This window comes from Citrus sinensis, chromosome 7 (genome assembly GCF_022201045.2).
Source record: "Citrus sinensis cultivar Valencia sweet orange chromosome 7, DVS_A1.0, whole genome shotgun sequence".
Lineage (NCBI taxonomy): Eukaryota > Viridiplantae > Streptophyta > Magnoliopsida > Sapindales > Rutaceae > Citrus > Citrus sinensis.
This window is the reverse complement of record NC_068562.1, coordinates 13971620-13991133: the sequence shown is the minus strand read 5'-3', so window position 1 is coordinate 13991133 and position 19514 is coordinate 13971620. Positions and strand designations below refer to the sequence as shown.

Genomic DNA, 19514 nt, shown 5'->3' with positions numbered 1-19514 from the left:
CCCTCGATTTGTTCGGCGATGGGTTGAATTGGGACTGTCCTGAGTCGACTTGGCGTGCTGACTCAGCTCTCGAAACACTCTCCCTCACTTCCATCCTCTACCAGGGCAAATCCCACCTTGGGAAGTCGATACATCTCAAGACCCAAAGTCTTCAACTTTCGTTTCAAAATCTTCATTAGAGTTTGAAGAATTTGATTAATGAAGATTTTGTGACTTCGGGGAAAAAAAAAAGCTCTAGAACCAGAAACTAAAGAACAAGGCCTGAATTAGTATTTTATGTTATTTTTGTTACTACGGATAGAGTTAATGTTGTAATAATAAACAAAATATGTGGACTGAACTTAGGATAACACACTATCGAAAATCCCCAAATTTCTGTACATACACGCAATCCTAAAATCCACTTTCAAAAAACATGAACATCTAAATAATCGACTCCTGCGAGGTCATCTATGCAAGTATTTACAAGAACTTCATTTCCGGCCAAGCAACTTGTTCTTGACACATCTAAGGTGCATCTGATGAATTTTGATGCAGAACTTTCCCCTTTGAGCTGAAGCTGAAAAGTTAATTTGAAAAGGAATATTCAAATGCTTAAAAGAGTTAAGATAGAGGGTGCTGCGCCATAACCTCTCCAACTAGCAAATCAGAGAAAAGATTTGAAGATAAGCTGAAAACAAGAAATGTTAAACCCGAGCAGTGCCTGGATTCGAAACAAGAGACCACCCATCCTAAAACTTCCAATTTCTTCTTCAGCTATTAGATTTTTTTTCCTTTCCCCTTGGTCCCAGTACTTGTGGAAGATTCTACCGACATTGGCAGTACTGTACCATCCTTAATTTCATTTGATATTGATAATTGCTGTAACGTCTTCTCTGCTTCAAGATAAACCATCAGATCCCGAAGCTGCAAGTAGACAAAAAATAAACCAGTGAATGATCATGGGCCTACTAAAAGTTCATGTTTGTATATGAATAGATTAGTACAGCAAGATCTAAAAGTTCTCACCTGCGCTTCTGAGTCCTGAATTTTATCATCCTTCGCTCTCAAAGCCATTTTCTCCCTGAATAAGTTCAAACTAAAGGCCGTGAAATAGTGTATACAGCAATCTATCAAGTTTTCTACAAACTAGCAATAATCTAAAATTGTTATGAGTTGAATATGATAAGAATTAAGAGATGGGATTAAGTATGATTAAAGAAAGATTTAAGTCCTTTGGAAAAGAAGTCATGTAAGGCAATTGGAAGAGACCATTAATCCCAGGTCTCATATATCGCGTTTGTTGGTACTAAATGAAACACAAACTAAACCACATAGGTCAAAAATATTGTTTAAAACTGATTTTACCTCTCTTCAATTTCCGAAATCTTTGCTTTCCACATCTCCTGATTTTTCAAAAGATTCTCATTGAGCTGCATGCAAAAACCACAAATTTGAGTATCAAAAGAATGAAGGATTAACTTAAAATCTATATTTATTTAACCCACTCCACAGAACCAGCAATTATGAAACTTTTATCATTTAAGCCACTCTTCCAAACCAGCAAGGGAACTTACATCATCAAGAAATTTCTTTTCTCTCACACATCTATCCAGTTTGGCTTGCATCTTCTGCAGCTTTTGAGCAATAGCCTTCTTAACAGCTTCAGAAATTATTTTTTCAGTTTCTTCTTTGGCTTCTTGCAGCAGAGTCTCATAATACTACAAAAACCAGTTTATCAAGCTGTAGATATGATAAATTAAACTTTGAGCCCAAGAACAAGAATAGGCTCAGAATGTAAACTCATGAAATTGATGAAAATGGAAGAGTGCACTTACTATTTTTTGGTTTTCAAGTTGGGCGGCAAGGAGTTCATTGTACTCGTTGACAATCTATGAATGAATTTGAAATGAGAATTTTGCAAGATGGAGGAATGTGTTATCAATTAATTATGAGCATATTCTAAAGAAAAGTAACTGAAATATTACCGCTTCAACTTTACTGCTTAAAAGAGCATCACTGGTTCCAGAATCTACACAATCACAACTTCCACAATTATCTTTACCATGCAAACAATGGGAATTCAACTCAACTAGCTTTCCATCAGTTTTGGATTGAATTAGGCGGTGGACATAATTGTCACCAGCATAATCCCAAACACGCTGGGTTTCCAACTCAAGAGAATAGCAGTGTTCTGTTTCCTTCCAATGTATTATAGCATGTCCTCCTTTATACCTACATCAATCTCTTCAGTATGGATATGAGAAAAAGGAAACCCACCCCTGAAATATGGGGGAGAATGCCTACTCAAATTGTCAGAAATAAAATTGAAACTATACCTCCCACAGCCCACAAAACCACATATAACACACATCCAGAGGTTCTCAGAAGTTTGGCATACAAAACATATTGATTTTTCTGGCTGTTGCTGGCAGTATCGGCACACCTAAACAAAAAGCAGACAAGTTAACCATTGTAAAAAAAAAAAAAGGAATATGTTAGTATCATTGCTGTATTTTCATTGTAAATTTTTTGAGTGAGGTTCGCTTGCAGTTAATATTTGCTTTCATCTTTTGCGAACTTCTTTCTGCTGTGGATGTAGTTCATGTGGTATTTATTCTACAGGTCTGCCCCAATATGTCTTAGAAAAATTTATAAACATAATTCTTCTTCCTTTTTTTTAAAAATTTATAAACAAGATATTCTATAGCCATAATGAATATAAAAATAGGGCAAAGATTCTTTCGACCTGAAGTTGGCAAAGAGAAAGAATATATCATTAAACAACACAACTTGAATTATTAACTAACGTATGGACAAATTTCTCTCAAGCAAGGGTAGGCATAAGAAGAAAGACCTCATATTATAGTCTTCATAAATATCCACTATTAAACAAGTGCCTAAACTGCAGAAACTATCACCGCTCCACATGAAAAAAAAATTTTAAAAAAAACATAAATTTGGAATCACTTACTGGACAAGACGAATCTGTCCATTTTGAGATACAAGAGCAATGGAAAGAATGATTGCAAATAGTTGTGAGAATTCCACTGGTATCTTGGTCCAATCTCTCTGTGTATCAAACAAATATTAGACCACTATGACACATTATATAGTTTACCTCCTCTCAGAGGCAAAATTTTTTTTTTTTCAATCATAATACATATTACATCCCTCTATTTGCCGGTCTCAAGTTGTAACAGAAAATATAGAAGATTATCAACGAACAAAGACCATTGACACATACATTTGATCGGAAGACTATCATCAACAAAGAACAATTCAGTGTGTATGTAATCAATTAAGCAAATAATTATTGCACTAAGTAACAAACAAGTCGGAAAGCAGGATGCCAAGATAGCTCACAGAGCATTCCCCTTAGTGAAGAAAATCTTCTGGTCATGCTGAAATTCAACATTTTTCTCAAAGACGTCAATGAAGATGAGATACAGCATTTTATGATTGTAGTTTTAATTTGCCCTTCCCAATCATGTTTCAACAGTGTTTATAATTTTGGCTCCCATACAATAACGTTTCAAACCACTCAGTTTCGGAAATGATACTTCAAGACAAGAGAAAAACAATGTTCTATAATTGAATCAAAAGAGCATACCAAGGCAAACTGGACATGAAGGCTGCTCAGTTGAGCTTGCAGGAGCAGGCTGCACGTGCTCAAGGGAACCAGTATAACCAGTAAACTGTACATCAACCGTGAAAAGCACATGGCAAACTTCTTCCTGTATAAAAAATTAAAACCAAAAACAATAGAAAGAAATAGAGAGATTACTACATTGAGTAGGAGAATCTATAAAATCTACTCACATCACCATTTTACACAATTTCTTAGTTTCCAATGATTTCTTGAATCACAATTCAATACTAATACTACAATTAATTGAGATCAAAGCATACCTCCAAAGAATTAAATTGTCTACCATTAAAATGCTGATAGAATTTGTCTGCAGAATCTTGACTGTCAAATCTTATCAAAACACTATATTGATCGTCCATCCCATCAGTCCTAAATCACCACATTATCCATCAATTAGATAAGACAGTCACTTCATTCCTTGTACAGAACTTATGGTGTTGCTTCAGACAAAGGCAGATTCTCATGAAATGTACGATATCTAAAATATCATGTACAGTTAGATCAAGCTAAACTTTCATGTTTGTATTGTGTGCCACTTATTTCATGAAGTACAATATACATATGTATCTATTAGCAATTAGTCCTTTACTTTTGGAGATCTAGAGAATCAGTAATCAAATCACAATCTGCAGAATCTAAAATGTGTTCTTTCTATGAATTATTAATTTTACATTTACTAATCAGACTCTCATTCTGATCTCTTTAACAATAATGGAAGCCAGTGTTTGCTCGTATCTTATTCCAACCTGCACTTTAATGATCATTTCTTCCACACCAATAATTCATTGGTTCACTACACAAACATTTTAATTTTGATTTATGAAGCATATAGAGATAAGAATATTTCGACGTATATACGAAATAATGTTGAATCAATTTCATTTTAAATAGAGAAGTCCATCTTGATAAAATCATTTATAATATATGAATGAGGAGATGAAAAATGAGAGTATGCTGATCATCAAAGAGGAAAAATATGTATCATGTAATTTGCAATCAAACTATCTTTGTCCCCTAAAGCTGGCATTCCCTAACACTTTGTGGAAGGTAAACAACTATCATACTTATAAGAACTATATTCAAGCATCGATATTTTTTTCCTAGCTTATAACAATATTCCATTAATTATTAATTTGTAATGAAAATTTTGTACCGAACAATTCGCATCTCCAGTATATGTTGAATAAACGAAGCACAAAACTGACAAAAATCTGCATATGTCATGTGATTCGGCACCCCAAGCACACACACGAGGGGTTTCCTTCCAACCTACAAAACATCAAAACAATTATCAGATTCTCCATTTTTTAAAACTTATTAAATATCGAAGTTGCTTTTGAGGATTTGTTTATTTTTTTCACTTTTTACTTGAAACCAGAATTGCAACTATCTCCTCAACTGCTTTACTGAATCAAAATGAGGAAAAAGCACCAAGTATAATTAATTCAAAATTCAAAATAAAAAATAGAGAATTTCTATTTTGGACAAAAGAAGTGTTGAAAGAGAATGCGAGTACGGGGAGATTCCGATTGGGAGAGGGCGAGGAAACAACGCCGTCATTACTATTGTCGCTGCTGCTGCTGGAGAAGAGATGCATGACGCCACGTGTCTCTTCGATTCGAGGGTTTCCGGAAGAGAAAGCGAAGGTCTGAGTCGCTGCGTTGTCAAAAGCTGATGCGTCGTCAGAGATCATCTCCGGCAGCGGCTGCCGGAATGGTTCGTCGTCTCCCGCGACAACTGCTGTGCTCGAGCTGGATGACATGGCTCTTTGAATTTGTTTGATTTGAACAAAATTTGATGGAGGTAAAGGAAAGAAATGGCGGTGGGGTTTATATACTGGTGAAAGAATTAGAAAAAATAATTTTTGAAAGGAATATAGTATTAATAATGTACAGTGTGGGTAGGGAAGGATTTTGATAAATTTAATTCAATATAATGTTTTAGAAAATAACACGGTAAATTTACAAAAATAATTATAAAAGTTTTAACTTTTTTTATCTTTAACCCCCAAACAAACTTCTATCAACATTAGTCATAAAAAATTATTTGAGATTAAAATAACTCTCTCTCTCATCTCTCCCCCAACAATCTCTCTTCCATCCATCTCTCCCAAACTGAAGAAGCTCCTATCATTGGCGGCGTCGGCGGCAACATCAGCACTCATCGGCGGTGGCTAATGTAGAAGCTTAATGTAGTGAGGGAAAGGGAATGATAATCATACCATACTTTCAACGGATTATACTTGTAACAGCATACATTTGAGTTTTTACTTTTAGAAATTCGCAGAGGACATGAAGTATTCTATGCCTTTCTCTTCTCTTGAATGTCTAACCGATAAAATTAACAAGGAACAGATAAAAAAAAATCACCGATAAAATATCTAGTTAAAAAGAAATAATTCAAAAAAAAAACCAACTGTGCTACAAGCATGAGGAATTGATCTTTGGCAGCAAAATTATGTTGCAACAAAACTGTGGGTATGGCACTGGCAGTGTGTTGGATCATGACTTTTTCAAAACCACTAGTCAATGCTACATATTATCACAAGAAATCATTCTCTTTAACAATATTTAAACAGGGGAAGGAAAACCACAGTTGCAATAAAAAAAGGACTCCAATTAGTTGTCAGCCTTAGCTTTTCACCTCTAAATGCTGCCGCGAATCATCGATTAGCAAATTTAAATCCCGAAAACAACATACAAATCAGGCTAAAAATAGGTAAAATAGACAGCATTATTGTATACAGGAGAATCTCATAAGTCAGTTTTTTGCTGTGCCTCCACAAATGCATTGGAAAAGGAATAGCTTGTATCTATTCTGTACCAAGATACAAAGAAACAGCATTGGAGGCAATTTGGGGAACCAATAACGGCTGTAAAATTTTGGCAACATATGCAAAATCGTGACCTATTTCTATTTACAGTGGATGAATGGCAAAACAAATGGGGACGAGGGTGGGAGCTGAAATGGATAGGTTACCATGCACATGCCACAGAAGCAACAAAAATGAAGTCACAAATGCATGCAGGTGTGTCATTTAATTCGTCAGAGGGTGTCAAATCCTGGCATTGCAAACTGGGAAGCAAATGCCTCAACCCGATTTCGGAGGTCAACAATCTCTTTATTGTTCTGGAGACCTTCGTGGAACCCTTTCTGCAGTTTGCTAAGTTTTACAGCCCTGACTAGCAAAGCCATTGTGGACACCTTGGCTAAACATTGGACAACAACTAGAGGTGCTGAGATTTTGTCCATGGTATCCAGTCAGCTCAAGGATAAGCAGCAGGAGCATGAAAAGTTTCTGCAGTTTCTAGCTTTGTCCAAGAGGCATTAAGTGGATTTATGGTGTCCAAAATTGCATGTCGCACCAAGCCTTGGTGCGACAGGCACCTGTCGCTCTAAGTTTTGGTGCGACATGCAATCTGTCGCACCAAACTTCGTGCGACAGGCAGTCTGTCATCAGATTCACTCACAACTCGCAGTTCCGAAACTCTCGATCAAGTTCAGAAGGGTAATTTGGGGAGAAAAGCGTGTGTTTGGCTAATGTTGATAGACAAAAATTGAGAGGATTAATTGTGAAAATAACAAAAGTTTTATAGTTATTTTTGTAAATTTCCCAATAACAATGGAACACCGTAACACAAATTCTATGTATAGAAAAATAATTAAAAAGAGGCTGGATTATTTAAAATCTAGATATTACTCTAAATACTCTATTATTCTGTATACTCATCTTTAAGTTTTAAATAATTAAATTTTATTATGTACACTCTTTAAAATAATAAAATTATCCTCATTTAAATATTTAATTTAACTATTTTTATAGTGCCTGTTTGGTATGACTTATCTAATGACTTTATGTACTTATTTAACCTCATAAGCTCTTATCATTATTTTTATTATTATTTAGTTTTGTTTTAGTAGAGCTTTTGTATCTTAAATAAGTTATTTTGTCTCTATTAATAAAAACTCAAATTTTGAGCTTTTGGGAGTGGAGGTTGAATTTTTTTTTAAATGTTAAAATATTTAAAATATCATCTACTTATTTAACAATCTTATTTTATTCTTTTCATAACATAATTAAAAAAAAATTGCCTATTAAAATAATTTCATATATTTTTAATAAAAACTCTTATTGATAATTAAACAACTAAAATTTCTTAGGTAAAAACTCTACTACCAAAATTTATACTTAAATAAGTTCTACTTGAAAAATTGTACCAAACAGAGCCTCAGTCTACACACCGATAAAAATATTTAATACATTCTTAAATCTACTTTGAGAGGATATAAAATAAAAATATTTTTATACTTATCCATAATATCATATTTTTATTAGATCCATTTTCGCAATGATTGATCACACAACAAATAAATCTATTAAAATTGATCATACATATTCGACATTAATCACTTAGGAATGAAAATGGGCCGAGTACTGTGCTGGTACTTGTTTGGTGGAGAACATCCCCACCACTAATCCTTACTTATTGTGGGCTTGAACAGGTACGGGATAAAATTCCCGGTTAAAAAGTATGGATGCTCATTCCCTTCGGCTATCCCCTATGTCCCTTTATATATTTTAACATCCTGCATATATTTAAAAAATAGCAAAAAAAGATATCTTAACTATTTAGTTATAGATAAACGTGCAATACAATATTCAAAAATATTTTCTTAAAAAAATTATTTTTAATTTTAAGCAAATGTTAATTATAAGGTTGAAGTTATTTGAATCCATTTAAATACTCTCAGCACCCACTTTTTCGAAATCAATTTTATTACCATAATATCCATTTAGTAATTTATCAAAAAGGACATGATAATATCATTAAATAAAATATTTTAGTTACTTTTTACACAAATCTCTGCCTAGAGTCGACATGTTCGTCCGTCCCAAACACTAATTTTTGCAACATTAAATGTAATTTATCATCACGGAGAAGCAAAACCAACTTATCGAGACGAATTTAATCAACGAAATTAAAGAAAATGCTTGCTAAAAAGTTCACACCTTTGGGAAAAAAAATGTTTATTGTGCTTCAAGGATTTTTTTCCCCATTCTTCGCCAACCTCTCAATGAGTAATGATTGCAATTTGTTGCGGTTTCTATTATTTTTATATTTTTGTTCATGATGTTATAACTAAATAAACAACAACAAGAGACATGAGGTAAAACTCTATTTGCAATTCTTATATTTTTCGAGTTCTATGAATTGGTTTGATCATTGGAGAAAATAAATGTTGTATATGCTTTTACAATGCTCAATTAACTGTCAAATTGTTTTCTCACTACTGCATCTGTAGTCGAGGTCTTGTGATTTTTTTTTTTGAATTACATGAGACTAATGTTCAGATTACAACTTATATTATATGAGATTTACAACTGATATTTACAATCAGACAATTACTGAGACTAGTTTATATTAATTCTTATATATAGCACTGCCTAGATTTTATCCTCTCAAATATTCGAGGGATGTCTACTCCACTCACATTTCGAGCACTGTCCAGATTTTATCTTCTCAAATATTCGAGGGATGTCTACTCCACTGCACTGCCTAGATTTTATCCTCTCAAATATTTGAGGGATGTCTAATCCACTCACATTTTAAAAGGGAAAAAACTGTCTTAACTTAAGAGATGTCTACTCTACTCACATTTCGAAAGGAAGAAGACTACTTTAACTTAATTATATAATATAAGTAAAGAATGAAATAAGCCCCTACATGCATCGCAAGGGTTCGAACCGCTACCCTCACAGTTGTAAGTGTAGGGTTTTGGCCACTGGACCAAAGGTCCAATGATTGAGTTCTTGTGATTTCAATTGAGAAGGAGAGGTCCATAAAGCGAGAGAAAGAGAAAGCATGGGCTTTCTTCCCATTTTCTTTTTTATTTATTAAGAAAATGATATCATAAAAATTTATTTAAACAAGTGTATGTTTGGCATTTAAGAGGGTTTGTATGGTAAAATAATAATTTTTAAATTTCGGGTGGGTTTAGCAGATGGGTGGAAAGAGTATTTTGATGGGTTCAAATAGCCCCATTCTAATTATAATTTGATGATTGTTAAATTCAATTTTAATCAATGTATTACTAAATAGAGATACTAAACCTATTTAAAGAAGAGAAAAATATAAAACTTGCCAAATGTTCGAAGAATAATGTGATGAGATAGCTAAATGTAGTTTGAACACAAACGTTCTAAATTGTAGATGAAATAATTCCTAAGTAAATTTAAAGTAAAGAAACTGTAGATTCTTCTTCCAATGAAGATACGTACAGTAGATGCTGCTTCGACTTGCAAATGCTAAATGGATTTCTTCAGAATTTTTGCCGACAAAATGCTCCCAACAGCCATTCTTCGTCAACCTAAAAAATTATTTATTTTATTTAGCTGTAATTATAACTATTAAAAATTAACAAAATAAATATCAATAGTCAACCAGTCCGATCAACGGGTATAAGAAATTATACACAAACCCAAGTTTTTCTAATAAAATTGGATAAAATTAGGCTCAATAACTGATCCTAAAATGATGGTCTTACGGGTTTTACGGAGAGTTTTTTCTATTCTTATTGGTTACGTATTAATTTGGTAAAACGTAGACGATTATGTTAATTTAAGCTAGTTCACAATATATGAGAAATAAAATACAACATTATGGTTTTCAATTGTATGAAAAAGTAAAATGAAGATAACAATTTTCATTTAATTCAAATCCTTAATTAGTTTTACAATACCAAAAAATATCATATTTTCAGAAATCATTTAATTGTATCTACTAAAATTTCCCACTTAATAATATTTGAAATCATTTAATTCATATTATTTAGAGATTACTAGTTCAATAAAAATATAAATTTCCACAACTATTTCTTTAAATAATCTTTTTTATTTCAAAAACAAATCTTTTGTAGCTTCCCGCAGTTTCAAAAACACCCCCTTGGACGCGCGCATTTTAAGCAGAATTTATAACCGTCTTTGTGGGTTCTTCTTAAATCTCACTCAACTGCCCAATACCCTTGTGAATTTTCATTTCGTGGAACCCAAGAAATGATTCCTCGCAACCGCTGCATTCTTCAAGAACAGCATTATCAATGGCTATTCACACAACAAGAAGCAGAATCTCCACCATCTTCGACATGTTCGCCCTAGACCCTTTGCCATTGCCAATTTTGCTTCTCGTGGTAGTGACTTTAATTCTTTTACTCGTGCCGTGGCTTTTCTCTTTTGAGTTTAACGTAGAATCCACGAAAGACAATACCCATTTGGCGGTTCTGGCCATGTCAATAACCCTAGTAATGTTGGTTAGATGCCTATCTTCAACCGGAGTTTCTCTCTCACCACCACGCTCCAATGGGTGTTGCCGTAGCTTCAATGGGTGCTTCTCTGAGGGATTCTTGCCGTTCATGGTGGCTGCTTTGATCGTGTTGTTGGTTATCATGGGACAGTGCCAAAATGAGATTCATGAACATTGGCTCTTTGGCGCCTTTGGATAGGAATCGCGGAAGCATGTATTGTAAGATTTTTTTTTTTTTTTTGTTTTAATTTTTTTGGTTATAAAAATTGTATAATCAATAGTAACGTATCATATATTATGCTGAGGGCTGTTGTTACTCAGATTGACAAAGAATAAAAAACAGTGAGAAAATGCTAGTGCTAACTAATAACAAAAACAGATTTCAATTTTAATTTGATTTTCTAATTTGCATCAACATTGAGACACCACAGCAAACTGTAAACAAACCGCAAATTGAAAGACTTGCTTTTATTTTCCAAAAGTCGTCACAATGATATTCCATGTTACAACAGCTCCAGATGAAGGCGGTTTCAGAAAGACGGAAAAGATGCAACACCAACTCAATATCTTATCAACCAAAAATCTACCACCCAAAAGATTACAAAGCCGTGATCCTATAGCATCCTGCAGTAAATAATTTGCTTAATAGCTACAAGGATGGAAAAATCATGCAGTGAGAAACAATATAAGTGTTTATTGTGGGCTTCTGGCCCCAGAGTTCATATTGGAAAGCACAGAAATCATAAAATCCATTGAGATTTGAGACCTTCACCTTAGTGCTAGTCCGATTTTAATTTAAACAGCAGCAGGAACTTGAGTCTCTACTGATTTCAAAACCTCTTCGCCCATCTCCTGGCATCCTACTAATTTCTGTAGAAGCAAGTGAGAGGGTGAAGTTGTCAATATAAATTTATGCAATAACCTTGAAGATATCAAATCTCCAATTCTAAGTTCATTCATTTCTTGTAGCTATACTGTGGATAAGAAGAAAAAGCAAACAGAATAAAAGTAATTTATGCAGGTCATGAATATAAAATACTTACAGTTCCAGCAGAGTATATGTCACCCGTTCGAAGCCCCTTATCTAGAGTATCTAAAACTGCTTTCTCAATTCTCTTTGCAGCATGTTCCTCCCCTAAGCCATACTTCAAAAGCATGGCAGCACTGAGTATAGTAGCCAATGGGTTTGCTTTATCCTGCATATTTAGTCATAAAATTCCACATTGAATGCACCCAAATTTTTTTCCCCCTTAATGTTAGACAAAAGAAGGGAAACTGAGAAAGACAAAAAAATGTGACTGAAAGAGATATTCAACCTGTCCAGCAATATCGGGAGCAGAACCATGTATTGGTTCAAAGAGTCCAGGTCCCTGCACAAATAGATACATTCAACATATGTAAAATGAAAAAAAAAATATCATGGACTCCCTATAGAACATAAATTATGGCACTAGAATAAATTCATTTTGAACAACTAATTTGAAAAGGATAAAATGATTAACCATACCGATTCACCAAGACTGGCAGATGGGAGCATTCCTATACTTCCAGTAATCATTGAAGCCTCATCAGATAAAATGTCACCAAATATGTTGTTTGTCACAATTGTATCAAACTGCAATATTTCATCATTAAATATTTTCCCATAAATTGAGATCTAGAACAGAAATTTTCTCCTTGTCCAAATGTCAAGGATTTTCATGTAAATTGATAATAAAGTATGCACAATTTATAACCTGTTTTGGATTGCGAATAAGTTGCATTGCAGCGTTGTCGACATACATATGTGAGAGTTCAACATCAGGATACTCTGAGGCTATTGCTGTGATTCTTTTTCTCCAAAACATTGATGCCTGGACAATTAATTAAACACCCAGAAATATGTTTTGCTTCCAAAGACTAGCAAATATTGTATACAGGTCAGCAGATATATTTATATAGACAACCCTAATGCAACCACATACTTAATTGATTCAGTAGCTTGTTTATAATAGGCCATAATTTGATCCTCACACATAATTTTAACACAATGGGTAAAGTAAACAAATTACTGAGTTAGTATATTGCTACAAATGCCCTATTAAGCAGCTTCGAGAACCAGTTACACCATACCATTCCATATTTTCAGGCTTCAGCCATAAAGTTGCTAAAAGATGATATGAGATCATTTTTTTGCAGAACTTTTAATTTTGACAACAAATCATATAAGTCTGTAGAAGATTAATATAGATGACTAATCAGACAGAATCTTTAAGTAAAATAAAAAATTAACAGACTACTGATGAATGACCAGATAATCAATTCTAAACGAACTTTTCAGATTAATTTGGAAGTATTTAGCTACCAACATGAATGTTGGCAGACAGAAACAAAATCTGAGTCCACAGTCTAAATTTAATCCACCCGCACTCTGCCACCAACTAATGATATTAAGTTAGATTTTCAAGAACCACAACAATTTTAGCAAAAGTATACCATATTTTAAGGTTTCGTCCAATCATTTCAGTTCTATATGCTACCATCAGGGCCAGGTACCTTATTAATTACATAATGTAAAGCTAAATGATACAAAATAAATTTCCAGTCTAACTATCTATGACAAGAGAAAACTGTTTCAACATATAAACCATTACCTCTAAGACATTTGCTTTATCAACAGAGCAAAGTTTTCCATGACGTTTCCGAGCAGTCTCAAAAGCAACACGAGCAATACGATCCACCTGGCAATGCCATTTCATTTTTATGTTAATTAATGATTTATGTAAAAAATGCTAAAAGAAGTTAGTGAAAAGGATCAGAAAAACAACTATAAAGCGAAACAAGGATCTGCAGAGGCAGAAATTAATTCTAATACAGTAAAAAAAAACAAACAAACAAGAATCTGCAGCGGCAGAAATCTATTATAATATAGTTGCTATTTGTGCTCTATATCATTTCAAATTTCATACATTGAGAAAAGTACAACAATGGTTTTTTTCAGACAACCTTCACAAAACTATTATAGATCTGGCAAAGCTTCACAGATGCAACCGTACATGACAGGTTTCATGCAAATGAAAAATTTCCTTGAGTAGATCTCTACTTGTGATGGAAAATTTAAATTGATCACAATCAAACTCATTTTTACTTCATGACTAACAACCACTTAGCGGTGATAATGACGATAACAGCAATGATGAAGATATTTTATAGTTTTTTTAATAAAAAGTGAAAGTGCAGAAAATTAGTAAGTTAAATAAGAATCAATCAAGGAGAATACAAGAGGAGACAAAGAAGTGGGTAAAGAGAGGAAAGTACTGCAACACAGACCAGTTAAATTTGCAACATTGTAATTAATATTTGACATCGTATTATTTGACCTCAGCATGTACAGAACAATGGAAAAGTACAAAGCAATTAGAGGAAGTTACTAGAGAGAACTCTCATCAGAAACCTACCTCATAGGCAGCATAAACCTCTGTATTGAAGCCAATCTCCTCACCATGTTCAGTAACACCATAACCCCTGGGCTTTCCAAAATAAATACCTATTTACAGGAAATACCATCATGCAATGGTTATTCCCAGGAAACAGAAAATGGAAAAAGGAAAGAGGGAGAAACAGAAAAGGAGAAGAGCCAATTCATGTGATTCACTTCAATGAATACTCACGGACCTCCGGTGAGCTCCCTTACAACCATAAGGTCAACACCTTCAGCAACCTCCTTCTTCAAAGTGGAAGAGTCCACTAACTGAAAGAGTAACACAGAAAGAGACATCTCAAGTAGAAGCAAATCCAGAATTTTTTAATTTCTGTTTTGTTTAAAAAGAAATCAAAAGGCACACATGTTCACACAAAAAGTTTCAAATAAATAACAATTTTAACCAATTCTCTCCCACATAATTATTCTTTAAGTAGAAGTCTCCATTTAATTTGGATGAGCCATACTACATTTTGTATGCCAATCATGCTACAATTAATACAATCATTCATACATAATCGGCATAAAATTTGCTAACTTGATTGAATAAATTGTTTTGAGGCAATTTCTAAATTTTTTCTTATATAAAGATTACTTGGTTAAATACAAAGCATCTTGCAGACGAAAAACAAAGTATGTCTACAAGAAAGAAAGAAAAAGAAATCTTTCCTCAAGTCATATAAAAGTTTAGGATTTGGTAGCTTGAGTCTTGACTCAACATATATCACTTTAAATTAAATGAATATCAAGCCAAACATAGTGAATGATGCAAGACTTACAATGATTTAACTATTGAATCCTCCCTATTTGATATCTTAAACTTTAATTTGGCATTACAAAAGATTATTTGCTATGACAGGCATCATTTTACATATATGAGAGGCAAAACAAGTATTTCTTCTTTGTTATTATTATTATTATTATTATTTTTTAACACAGCAATAGAGTTATTTAACTTTGATAAAAAGCGAATACACTTGTTATGACACTTTTAATGCAGTTACTATGACCTATTATTTAATACAATTTCATTTTGATGGAAAAATTAAGCCAGTGACTCTTAATGTGAATCTTCTGAATCTTACATGCAAGTGTATGAGAACTTGCAAAATTATGCTTATATCTTTATACAAATGATTCTGATACAAATTTGTATACAGAAGATTCCAGAACTAAGCAAGTACAGTGAAAGAGTGAAAACTTCGTAAATTGCAGCTAAACCAAATACTACCTGTGGTAAAACAGTTGCTGGCCTCAAATTTGCAAAGACTTTAAGACCTTCTCGAATCTGAAGCAATCCAGTCTCTGGCTTCAAATGTTTCTCATTTTTATCCCATTTATACCTTTGACACAACAATAAGTAAATGTATATATATAAAAATCCAAATAAACTACTTAAATCACAAAATCATCCAAAAAAAATAATAAACAATCAAGCACCCTCCGATTGCGCCAAGTAGAACTGCATCAGATTGCTTCGCTGCTGCAAGTGTCTCCTCAGGTAACGGAACTCCAACCAAATCCAAGGCTGATCCCCCCATTGGCATCTCTTGGAATGCAAATTCAATCCCTAATCTCATAAATTAAAAATAAAGCATCAATCAATAAAGTGTTTGGCAGTGGACACTCATAAAGTCATAAAAATTTAAAAATTTTCAGCTAAAATCCAAAACCTAAAACCAAAAGAATTCACAATTCTATTAAAAGGAGAAGCAAATTTACTGACTAAGAGTATACAATTCTCAATGTTAATGAGTCCAACATCATTAAGCAACGAATGGATTATAATACTTCCAAATAAAATTAATCATTTAATTGAAATGTATTTAGCGAGAAGGAAAGAGAGAACCTTCGAGAGAGCCAGCGAGCTTGAGGACGTTTTTGGCGACGGCGATGACTTCGGGGCCGATGCCATCGCCGGGGAGTAGAGTGATGCTGTACCGTTTGGTGGGTGGTGCGGTGGCAGCAGCGGCGCACCTGATTCTTGCCGGTTTAAGAAACTGTTTGGTTGCGGGTTTAACAATAAACGCGGGTCCAAGTAGCTTCGCATTCAGCTGCACTGACGCCGCCATTTTGCTGGACAGACAAAAGACAGAAAGAGAAGGTGGGTTAAGCGAGAGACTTTCTTTCAGTTTTATGCTGACCTGGACTGGCGTTCTTTTTTCAATCCCCCGCGTGCTACACGTGAGAAAAAGAAAATAATAATAATAATTTAAGAAAATAAATTTAAAATCTTTGTTATACATTGTTTTTTTTTTAATCGTAATCAAACGCATAATATTTTCCTTTTATTATATAAAGTACGATAAGCTCTATCGGTTAAGTATGTAATGGGATCTCAATTATAAAAAAACATAAAAATATTGCTACCATTAAAACTATTAAATCCTAACAGCCGCACTATTATTTTATAGCCTTATTGAAATTAAAAACTCTTATTAGAAAATTATAAATTCCTTGTATATATGAAGACGTCTCTCAAAATTTTAAATTTCGACAAGCTTACGGTGTATAATCAAATTTTAGTGTTTATATTTCTCTCTTAATATAACGACGTAAAAAGAATTGAAGTCTAAAATAAATAGACTTCTAATACATATATTTTTGGATTCATCTTCAACTATAATACCTCATATAACCCTAAGAAAAATTTAAAAATAAAAATCACTACTTACTATTTTTATAATTGTTTTAAATAATAATAGTACTATGTGCACAAAACTTAGTATAAAAAAATAATACACCATCATTATGGATAAAAAAAATTTATTACTAAATAAAAGAAATTTCGCTACAAAATTGTTCTTTTTTATTTCTTATAGATTTTTTAATTATTTTTATATAGTTTTTTTTAGGTACATACATCATTATTCCATTAATAAACCCAAAAATAACTATAATTATAAAAACAAAATAGCCATAAGCAATAATTAAACACGACCACTTTGGTACAAACTATGAAACCACTGCTTGCAGTTCCAAATTTGAATTGAACCTGAAGTCCTGTATGCAGCTAAATGAACAAATGCTCTCACAAATCACCACTCGTCGCACAATTTCTCTTCTCGCTCCAACCCAGTTCCTCTTCCCTTCCGCTTCCCATTTCCACTCCCAAAACCCAAAACCCCAATCAAATCCGCACAATTTCGACCAAAGCACAGTACGCGAGACCCTCTCTTGCTACGCCAATGACTGGAAACGCGCCCTCGAGTTCTTCAACTGGGTCGAAACCGACTGCCACTTCACTCATACGACTGATACCTACAATAGTGTAATTGACATCCTGGGTAAGTTCTTCGAATTCGATCTCTCTTGGAACTTAATTCACCGCATGAAAGATAACCCATCTTCGATTCCCAATCATGCCACGTTTCGTATCATGTTTAAGCGTTATGTAACAGCTCACCTTGTTAATGAAGCAATGGGGACATTCAATAAATTGGATGAGTTTGGGTTGAAAGATGAGGTGTCTTATTGTAATCTTGTGGATGCGTTATGTGAGTATAAGCATGTGATAGAGGCGCAAGAGTTGTGCTTTGGTGAATATAAGAATGTGGGTTTTAGCGGGCTGATTGAGATGAACAAGACCAAGATTTATAATATGATTCTTCGGGGGTGGTTTAAGATGAGTTGGTGGGGTAAGTGTAGGGAGTTTTGGGAAGAGATGGATAAACGGGGTGTTGTTAAGGATTTGCATTCGTATTCTATATATATGGATATAATGTGCAAGAGTGGAAAGCCGTGGAAGGCGGTGAAGTTGTATAAGGAGATGAAGAAGAAAGGGATAAAGATGGATGTGGTGGCATATAATACGGTGATTCGTGCTGTTGGTGTTTCGGAGGGTGTTGATTTTGCAATGAGGGTGTATCGCGAGATGAGGGAGATGGGTTGTCAACCGAGTGTTGTGACCTGTAATACTGTTATAAAGCTTTTGTGTGAGAATGGGAGGGTGAGAGAAGCATATGCGGTGCTTGCTGAAATGCCTAAGAAGGGTTGTGTGCCGGATGTGATTACATATCATTGCTTTTTTCGATGTCTGGAGAAGCCGAGGGAGATACTTGGATTGTTTGATAGGATGATTGAGAGTGGGATTCGGCCAAAGATGGATACTTATGTGATGCTTTTAAGGAAGTTTGGCAGATGGGGGTTTCTGCGACCAGTTTTTGTGGTGTGGAAGAAGATGGAGGAACTTGGGTGTAGTCCTGACGAGTTTGCTTACAATGCTTTGGTTGATGCTCTGATTGACAAAGGTATGTTAGATATGGCTAGGAAGTATGATGAAGAGATGTTTGCAAAAGGGCTTTCAGCTAAGCCAAGGGAAGAGTTGGGGACGAAGCTAGTGCAAGGAGGATTGGATGGTGAACAGTCAGGTTAGTTTTATGTTAATCCTGAAGATGATGATGGTTTCACCCAGATCCCACTGATGCAAAAACTGGAAGTTAACATTGCAATTGAGATGATTCTTAGCGCCGAAGGGCGAAGTACCATGGCAGACAACAATACCAGTCGTAAAATAGCTGTAAGACACTAAGAGTCTTGGCTATGCAGTGAAAAGAGATTGGTTAGAAGATTGGATTATCCTCGTGATCACTTGTGATGGCTCATTTTTGTAATATCTTGCTACACTGAAGTTGTGTTGAATGACATCATTGAGTAGCATAATATGCTTGCTGGAGGATTCAGACATTTTATCCAAAGATGAAGATGGTAATAAAAAGTCCCTTATGCAAGTCCTAAGCCGAGCCAATAATTTCTGCTAGTGTAATGTTCACACCTTATCTGAATATCATCATATGCAGAGAATGTCACTTGTAAATAAAAGCTATGATCAATTGGTGCCGGAATTAGATTCTTAGTCGAGATTCGAACTGTTCAACCCCAGATTGGATAACGAGAAGGGGAATCCACTTTTCACATTCTTCTTTCTCGGGTTCCTAGCCGGTTCTAGAGCAAAATCCTTCGTCCGCTAGCTGGGTAGTTTGGTAGTTCTGGAATGAGAAATCTCTTTATTTTGTCTGTGTTGCAAGCAATTACTTATTTGTTTGTTTTGTTTATTTTTAGGACAAAGTTGTCACAAAATGAGGATTAGTTTCAAGTAATATACAACTTCTTATCTCCTCTA

The 19514-nt window shown here is 34.2% G+C and overlaps 3 protein-coding genes across 5 annotated transcripts; 1 reads left to right on the top strand and 2 right to left on the bottom strand.

Moving 5' to 3' along the window:
- Positions 1-248: 248 nt before the first annotated feature.
- On the bottom strand, positions 249-5493 carry LOC102626727 (BRAP2 RING ZnF UBP domain-containing protein 2). Of its 2 annotated transcripts, XR_003066433.2 has the most exons (13): positions 5148-5493; positions 4785-4900; positions 3892-4000; positions 3593-3716; positions 2954-3051; positions 2319-2425; positions 1968-2214; positions 1818-1871; positions 1557-1700; positions 1348-1412; positions 1009-1063; positions 704-906; positions 249-559 (listed from the first exon to the last, which is right to left on the bottom strand). XR_003066433.2 is itself a non-coding variant. In XM_006465206.3 (12 exons), the coding sequence occupies exons 1-12, from the start codon at positions 5391-5393 to the stop codon at positions 760-762; spliced, it is 1512 nt and encodes a 503-aa protein (XP_006465269.2). In that variant the 5' UTR covers positions 5394-5493; the 3' UTR covers positions 249-759. The 2 variants fall into 2 exon arrangements, 1 of the variants encoding a protein (XP_006465269.2); XM_006465206.3 differs by having other exon boundaries at positions 249-906.
- Positions 5494-11383: 5890 nt separating this feature from the next.
- On the bottom strand, positions 11384-16510 carry LOC102627012 (3-isopropylmalate dehydrogenase 2, chloroplastic-like). 2 transcript variants are annotated; one of them, XM_006465207.4, is made up of 12 exons: positions 16242-16510; positions 15833-15962; positions 15624-15735; positions 14587-14662; positions 14370-14458; positions 13566-13652; positions 12669-12785; positions 12440-12547; positions 12249-12302; positions 11976-12128; positions 11705-11802; positions 11384-11581 (listed from the first exon to the last, which is right to left on the bottom strand). In XM_006465207.4, the coding sequence occupies exons 1-11, from the start codon at positions 16462-16464 to the stop codon at positions 11728-11730; spliced, it is 1224 nt and encodes a 407-aa protein (XP_006465270.2). In that variant the 5' UTR covers positions 16465-16510; the 3' UTR covers positions 11384-11581; positions 11705-11727. The 2 variants fall into 2 exon arrangements, with proteins under 2 accessions (XP_006465270.2, XP_015385414.2); XM_015529928.3 differs by having other exon boundaries at positions 11384-11556; positions 16242-16509.
- An 806-nt stretch (positions 16511-17316) lies between these two features.
- On the top strand, positions 17317-19514 carry LOC102627298 (pentatricopeptide repeat-containing protein At1g80550, mitochondrial). Its single transcript, XM_006465208.4, has one exon. The coding sequence runs from the start codon at positions 17400-17402 to the stop codon at positions 18765-18767; it is 1368 nt and encodes a 455-aa protein (XP_006465271.2). The 5' UTR covers positions 17317-17399; the 3' UTR covers positions 18768-19514.

What these genes read in the sequence shown, in the direction of transcription:
- LOC102626727 (XM_006465206.3), bottom strand. Translation starts at nt 5,393, where the DNA reads ATGTCATCCAGCTCGAGCACAGCAGTTGTCGCGGGAGACGACGAACCA. An exon ending in GACAATTTAATTCTTTGGAG is followed by an intron (nt 3,717 to 3,891) that starts GTATGCTTTGAT and finishes TTTTTTATACAG; the next exon opens with GAAGAAGTTTGCCATGTGCT. An exon ending in TAAGCAGTAAAGTTGAAGCG is followed by an intron (nt 1,872 to 1,967) that starts GTAATATTTCAG and finishes ATTCATTCATAG; the next exon opens with ATTGTCAACGAGTACAATGA.
- LOC102627298 (XM_006465208.4), top strand. Translation starts at nt 17,400, where the DNA reads ATGCAGCTAAATGAACAAATGCTCTCACAAATCACCACTCGTCGCACA.
- LOC102627012 (XM_006465207.4), bottom strand. Translation starts at nt 16,464, where the DNA reads ATGGCGGCGTCAGTGCAGCTGAATGCGAAGCTACTTGGACCCGCGTTT. An exon ending in TGTAAGGGAGCTCACCGGAG is followed by an intron (nt 14,459 to 14,586) that starts GTCCGTGAGTAT and finishes TCCTGTAAATAG; the next exon opens with GTATTTATTTTGGAAAGCCC. An exon ending in TTATTCGCAATCCAAAACAG is followed by an intron (nt 12,548 to 12,668) that starts GTTATAAATTGT and finishes GAAATATTGCAG; the next exon opens with TTTGATACAATTGTGACAAA.